General features: G+C 43.8%; 1 protein-coding gene across 1 annotated transcript; it reads right to left on the reverse strand.

The window, feature by feature from the left end:
• Positions 1-2,365: 2,365 nt before the first annotated feature.
• TEOVI_000883800 (Adenylate and Guanylate cyclase catalytic domain containing protein, putative) lies at positions 2,366-6,151 on the reverse strand (the record flags this gene model as incomplete). The annotated part of the gene is made up of 1 exon (XM_067222069.1): positions 2,366-6,151. One exon carries the CDS (start codon positions 6,149-6,151, stop codon positions 2,366-2,368), a length of 3,786 nt encoding a protein of 1,261 aa, XP_067078170.1.
• Positions 6,152-8,191: the final 2,040 nt, after the last annotated feature.

The raw sequence follows: 8,191 nt of genomic DNA on the forward strand, positions 1-8,191 counted from the left end.
AAAGTTATGCAGCAAGGGCTGATAGAATAGGGAAGAAAAGACATGTGGGAAACAGGGAAACGGAGCTAAAGAAATTATAGCGATGCTTCAACGTTAAACAGCATTAGGGGATAACCCGTTAACGAGGAAGAAGAAGGTAGTAGAAGTTTATTCCCAGAATAGTGGAATATATATATATATATGGACATATACCAAACAATCCAAGTCACTATTCACCCACATCAAGGGAATACATCCTTTTGAATAACGCTACGCAGAATCCTTAAGGGTTCCATGAAATTAATAGTCGGAGTGAAATGCAAGAAAGCATTTATGCATCTGAAGGAATGAATCCAACAACTCATCAGCGATCATATACACAAACAAAGAACTAAATTATCGACGGTAGTTTCATCATACTACTGTGTAAGGAACAGTAACATGGCGAAAGGAAGGCATTAGTATGATACTATCAAATTCTTTTATTGGCATGACGGGCATACACACGAGACACAACAGTTAATTTCCCCATGAATGTGATCAATGAAGCGGTTAAATCCCTCATCGTGAAATGTCACACCCAAAAATAAACTCGGCGACTACTTTAGATCCCCAACGCAAGATATCTTTCAATAGGATTCACAGGTACACAACAGCACTCAAACGACTGCAAAGGAATGCCATGAATAATCTCCCATACTCAATCAGCATTTCACTTATGATCCTTCAATATGTTTTTACCATTCCAACACACACGCAAGCATATCACTTTCCCTTATGCGCTGTGTCTTGCACAACAGATGCTCGTCCCTAATAAATCAAGGGGGAGTACAAATAGAAAATAAAAAGGGGGAGAGGAAGTGCTACACAGCTGAGACAGTTAGTCACTTGCACACGCCTGTTGTATTGAATGTGCGATAAACAAATATGTGAATAAATGCACGGAGTTGAGTGCACATATTATGAAGATAGTAAATTCATAACAGAAAAAAATAAATAATAAAACAGAGTCGCACAAAGGAAAGCAACTGTTCTTTACTCTACAGCATCTACCGGCGATGTTGCTGTGCCGTAACGTGCGAATGTATGGAAACTAGTCGTTAGAACGGGAAATGCAGAAGAAACACGCAAATCTCCCGGAAGAAACAAAATCGATGAAACAAAATAAAAAGTTAAAAGGGTAAGAAAAAGGGCAGAAACCCAATAAAAATAGAAAAAAAAAGCCTAACGGAGAAAACTTAGAAGCCAAGAAAGGAAAACAAAATAGCTCACATTCGGCTCGTATGTACATGTGTCAGTAAAAGATATGCGTCATGCTAATAAAATGTTAAATACCTGAAGGGAGAAAAAAAAAGTCACCCAAAACTTGAAATCAACATACAAACGTCAAATAACAGCAACGGGAACGCCTCCACTCACAGTTCTTTTCACTTGTTAATGTCTGTGGCTCATCATCATCACCATCTCATGAGTAGGGCGAGAAGGAAATTAATATCAAATAAATGGAATTATGTTTATGAATAAAAATATAAATACATATATGTCATAATGATTAAAATCATATGCAGCGATGGGAAAAAGAGTGACATCGAGTATCATTAGGCACAAAACGTTAGGCATAATATTTAAATATGTATGCACATTGTAAAGTGGAGAGGAGGAAAGTGAGAGAGAATTGTAAACACCATGGCGTCAACGCACCCACAAACAAATAACAGCAATAATTAAAACAACAGAAGTGTGGACGAAATAGTCGGCAGTGTTACAACCGTTGAAAAAGGAGAGAAAAGAAGAAAAAAAATAAGAGCACAGAAAAAAAAACAGGAAAAAGTGAAGGGAAATGTTTCGTGCACACGTCCCATTACGTTCGAATCTTCTCTTTCCTTTTTGGCTATTTCTTAAACACAACATAAAAGTCTCAAGGGGGAAACACAACATCAAATATATATATATATATGTATGCACATATGTTTATAAAGGAAATAATATTAATTCGTCAACATAACTCCTCATACCACAGAACTAGCATTAGTAATAACAATAATAACAGATCATATAAACACGCGTAAAAGAAAAAAAGAAAGCTGAACTGAGTGAGAGAAAATGAGACAGCGGCAGACCAAAGGGAGGAGCAAAAAAAAGAAAAAAAAACAAATATAAAATGTTTTTGTATCACATATTCCACAGTTCACATACCTCGCTGCCACCATTTCATTTCAGTAATACCACACGCAGCAGTGGTTATTATACACACAACCAGAGGCGGAGAAATTTATATGGGTGACGAAACCAAAATAAAGACATAAGGCAGAAAAAATATAAACACCAATGTCTGCCTCCGAAGCAACACCAAGAGGAAGTATCCAACTTCTTTACACTTATCACATCAATTAGCATCATTTTCCGTCATTCCGTTATTTACTTCCCGCCCACTGGACACCGGCACACGAGAACATTGCTTTGGGGAGGCGTCGGAAAGGTACGGATTGCAGGAAATGATGATGAGGGAAGAGCCACTTTGGGTAGTAACACCTGACGATGCGGACATCCCGCGGGCTCCGTGTTCCGCAATGTGTCCAACCTTCACTGCAATACGGCGAATAACTTCTTCACAATACGCATCGTCCCACACACGCCCCTTCCGCCGTGGTAAAGAAACATTCCAACGCTCGCAGTATGGAACCAATAGTCGCTCTCGCTGTGGAGCTTTGAAGGTACTGAGTAAGGAATGCAGGGCATCTGAAATAGTTTGTGCCGATCCACTCAGCTCCATGTGGGTGGAACTATGTTCACTAGCAGAGGTACTAGTAGGGTCCTCACTCTCTTCGAAAGAGAAATCACGATCCAAGCGGAGCCCAGCGAATGCACGGCCGGGAACGGCATTCAATTGGTACATTACAATAGGCTCAGGAACACCACGCAACGCAACAGGTCCAAGCGAGGTCGCATCAAGTTGGTCACGCTCCTCAGTGCTCAGTGACATGTACGCCGCATACGTCAGCAGCACTTGCCCACCATTTGTCACACTTTCTGTGCGCGCAGCCATGTTTGGTGTGCGTCCGTAGTAGTCGTATCCTTTTGTTACTTCATCATGTCGGATATCACATAACCCGGTGTGGATTCCGATTCTTACACGCAGCCCATTCCACAACTGGCGGTAAACCTCGGGATCCAGACGTGCACTTGGTGGAATATAGTGATCATCATCCTCAGCTTTCTGCATCTCGGAATTGCGGTAGAAATCATCGAAAACAGTTGTCCCCCAACAGTGTTGCAGGAATGATCGCTGAATGTCACTCGCGAGTTCCACAGCGGTGGATGTACTGCGGCAGGCAATCATAAAGGAGTCCCCAACGGTCTTCACCTCGTAACAACCATACTGCATGATGAGTGAACGGATCATAGTGTGATGAGCCAACACGGCATCGGGCATCAGTTCCGGGTGAGTAGACCACTGCGCAGTGCTGCTTTCGATGTCCGTACAAACAATGGTTACAACGCCACATTCACCACCCCGTAGCATCTCAAACATTGGAACACACACTTCACTGTCGTTGATAAATGTAACTAGGTCACTTGACGACTTGGGCACAGTATCCCGTTGTCCACGGACGCGCACAAACAAGCACAGAAGCACACACAATGCAATAGCAAGTGCAACAAAGAAAACAGAACCAACAATTATACCGGCAAGTTGTGAAGGACTAAGGGAAGACTCATCCATTACAGCATACTCCAAAGATGGCGTCACACCCCGACTCAGTACAGGCACACGGGGGTCTAGTACCCGAGACATCGACCACACAGAAATGTTTCCCGCCCCAAAATTAGTCTCGCAACGGTTAGCCGCCGTTACACGTCCCTTAACACACTCAACATCACTGTACGGTCCGTAGTGCATGTCATCCACACGAATGTTTGATTCTGTGTAAAAAAAATCAACTAACAACGAGGGGCTTATCCTCTTCATGCGTGGAACGATGCTTCGAAGCAGACGCGCAGTGGCAAAGCCCCGCAACCTCAGCGGTGTCCATGTAGATTCACGGGGGTTGTAGGCATGAAACATTGCAACTGTATCCGATTCCGTATTTTTATCGGCCCAGTGTGGTAGATTCGTCGCGAACACAAGTCGTGAGGCGCTTACAACTGCCGCAGGGGTCGCATTAAATGCTTCCACAAACTCATCATACAATTGAGCGACTTCGGAGAAGAGAACATACACGCGTCTATCATTTCGAGATTGGAGATACTGTGCAATCGCATGGGCATCTGGAGGTGTGAGGCCGATGGCCACAACATCCCCACTGCTTGGTAGATGGTCCACCAGAGTGTCACTCTCTTTAAGTAACAACATTGACTTAAGTGCCACATCAAATGTCATTAGCGATTTGTTGAGTACATCACCAATTACTTCCGCCCTTTTACTTCGAATAGCGGCAGACACGGCACCGGTAGAGGCATTTGAGAGGTGCATAGCAATCACGTACAATTGTTGCCGAACCGTAGGCGAGAGCAGTAACACATTTCTATTGAAACGATTGATCCGAGGATAAAGCAGCAGTGGATCGACGAATACAGGGCCTGGAAGTTCCAGAATATCTTCATCAACAGCACCATAGATAATGACTATCTCCCTCATATTGAGCAAAGCCTCTAGAGCTATGACCCCCATCTGCGTGCTTAGTGGAAGCACATCAAAGTGTAAAATATCTTCTCCGAAATCATCACGAATGACAGGAGCTGAAGACACACCTTCGTACCATCTCTTGGCGGAACGATAAGAAAAGAAATAATCACTCAAGTGCATGACAAAACCACTCAATGGAATACTGATCTTCACGTCCCTACTCGAACACTGTGATGCACCCCAGGCTAGGAATCCTCTCTGAAGCGGCTCTATACGAAACCCATCCACGACTTCCTTCATGTAAACAGCGCTTCCACCCTGATTGCAGTTGCACATAGCACCCTGCATGGACGCAAACTCGCCGCACTCATTACCATAGTCACCCACGACAAGGTCATCTACAACGTAACGACGCTGGCGGTACAGAGAGTCCATAAAGGCCGTGCGGTCCGTCAACACATCAGTACTGTGTAGTGCCTGCGAAAGGATCTCACCAGTGAGCCATCCAGTCATCATCAGATCAGAAATAGCCTCGTCGGTACTAAAGTGTGGGGGTTTCGAAAAGCCACCCCATTCACTATTGGATTTTAAATGGTTATCCATCTCCTCCCGAAACCGCCGGACAGACGCAAGGGTTAGTAAATTCGAAGGAGGAATTGTGCCCGTGATGATTAATTGACCATCGTTCAGAGACACATTGGAAGCATACAAAGCGTCACGCCAAGTTCTTATTAGAGGGCCTTGTGATGTCGACGGAGCCAAAACATACATCTGTCTCGTCCGCTCATCCTTCACAATCCTCCCTATGAACCATTCGGTGGCGGGGTTGCGCACGGGGGCAAACAGGAGCACAGCCTGTGGACGTGTCTCAACAAACTGGTTCCATTCAGCTGCCAGGGCATCTTCATCTGCTCCAACTCCACCAGCTGCAGCAAATGCACCACAGAGTTCATGGCCCATCATGGATGATATATCCAGAGCGAATTCATACAATGCCTCACCGGATGGTGTTCCCTTCAAGTACGTTATTCCCACACGCGGGAGACCAAGGAAAACAACGGCATAACGGAAAAGTGCAAGTAACTCAGCATTCGGCTCCACACTTATGAAGTAAAGATGGGGATCCCACTCACGCACTTCAGTGGAGAAAGCGAGTGGGCCGAAACTAACTGCACCGTGTTTACTCAGCTCACCCTTCACCCACATAGTATTGGGTCCGCCAAAGGGACCAAATACAATCATCAGCTTGCCTTCGCTTTCCTTAACCACGGACTCGAAGAACTCAGCGACGGGAGTATCGTATGATGGTGGTCGAATGAAAGAAACCCTTGCCTTGGAGTTTGTTTTCCAACCGCGAGCTGTCAGGGATGCTTCAAAACCAGCGTTAAGTGAATCCACCTCCACCTCCTGAACATCAGGGCTATACATCAGGGAGAGGACATTTATTGTTATATTGTCTTCAGCCCTTCCTGTAGTTGAGAAGGAAAGCAATAGAAATAGTAGCTGCAGAAGCGGTAGCGACAGCTTCGACAGCAGTGAGGTCATGCGTACTTTTAACTTGTTCGTGTGATCTTAAATACTACGTGAGGAAATGAAGGAATGAAACGATACAGAGGCAACTGATAGGTTTTGCGAAAGGAACACCAGGGAATCACATGCGCACAGAAACAAATCATCACAAAGGGTGATACAACTGCATGGAATAAATGTTGAAACGAGTTCTTTTGACTATCTTGTCACAAAAAAAAAGGTGTTCGTGTGCCATGCTGCTCTCGGGCACCCTTACTTTTTGTCCTCCTTCGTTTTGGGTAATTTGTGGCACCCCATTTTTGATTTATTTCACCCACCTCCTTCCGCCACGGAACCCCTCCCCCTGGTTGCTACTACTAATACCAAAAACAAATATTATATACATGAATGGATAAATTAACGCAGATAGGCTGAGGCAGTTAAATAAAGGCAGAAGATCGTAAGATCCCACAAGAAACAAAACCCCCTCCATACCATCAGCTGTTAGAAAAGTGGAGGCGGTAATAAGAAACCTGTGTGGCTGGGTGTTTCTTAAATAATACCGTTAAAAAAAAATACGTACGTACGGATAATAAATAAATATAAAAGGCAAAAAAAATAAGAGAAAATGGATAAGAAGTTTGATGAGGATGAAATAAAAATAACTAAACGCGATGAATAAAACATGTACACATTTTGAGGGGGAATGCGCACACAAGAAACGAAGCGATTGCTTCCAGTCGCATCAGAAACTGCAGAACATAATATTAACAATACTCAAATATAAATGTATATCCCAATTCGGCCCACAAAGCCCACGTGGGCTTTATCGAAGCACAGAAAAATTCCACTTACCAATGTCTATGTTTGAATACATTTTGTGTATATATTACACCTGCTTGTTTTGATTCGCACTTAAACAAAAAGAATGGAAAGAGTGTGCCCTTGGGTACTCAACATGATGAGTCAACAAAAAAACATGGGGAAAAAAGGATATCAAATAAGCAGCATCAAACTGCGCCCCTCCATGGGTGTATCTTTTTGTATGGGTATAAACTATTAGGCATACATATTTACATGTATATGAGTAAACGTATGCGTGGGAACGTACGAACGAATATATGAACTTTAAATTGACCAGTAAAAGGCTGTGCACACAAATATGTTTTTTTTAAGCAAACACAAACCACCATCATGACAACTGTTTCGGCCGCCACTGTTACGCAGGATACCACACAGTGCTCATAATCATAAGAAAATGCATTCATATATGCCTGTGTGCGCGTACCTGTTTGTATTCCCATACAGAAGCGCAGCCGATACAGCACCTACTCCGTGTTCAGAAGGGCGTCCGCATTCCCCAAACATAATCTCGACAACCCTTGGTTTGTTTTCCCTAATTTCTCGTGATGGTTAACCTCTTAACTCACCTTTCAGTCACCCCTCCCCATTATTTACACACACACACCATACAAAGAAATACAATTAGAAAATACACCTCCACACAAAACGCTGCAACGACGAAAGGGACTAGTTAGCTTCCAATGAAGCAATTTTGGGGGGAAAGGGGGCAAAACAAATGAAAACAACAGCAAACAAGCAAAAGGAAAAAAAAAGGACTTATCCTCCTGAAGGTGCCCACACACATCCGGCCGCGGTGGATGCGTGTAAATATGGCACGGACATCAGAAAGAAAAAAAACGATAATATTTTGGTTAAAATACGACGACGCTCAGGAAGCATAACGACCAACAAACGGCCCCACCTTCACTGCAATACGGCGAATAACTTCCTCACAATACGCATCGTCCCAAGCGTATGAACCACCCATTGGCAGGGGAACATTCCAACGCTCGCAATACAGTGCCAATAGTCGCTCTCGCTGTGGAGGTTTGAAGGTACTGAGTAAGGAATGCAGGGCATCTGAAATAGTTTGTGCCGATCCACTCAGCTTCAGGCTGTCAAAACTTAAACTGTTCGAGGAAAAGCTGAAGTTCTCGACATCTTCATCAAAATAAAACCCACGATCCAAGCGGAGCCCAGTGAATGCACGGCCGGGAACGGCATTCAATTGGT

The sequence above is a fragment of the Trypanosoma equiperdum genome (genome assembly GCF_001457755.1).
Source record: "Trypanosoma equiperdum strain OVI genome assembly, contig: ctg_1553, whole genome shotgun sequence".
Taxonomy (NCBI): Eukaryota; Euglenozoa; class Kinetoplastea; order Trypanosomatida; family Trypanosomatidae; genus Trypanosoma; species Trypanosoma equiperdum.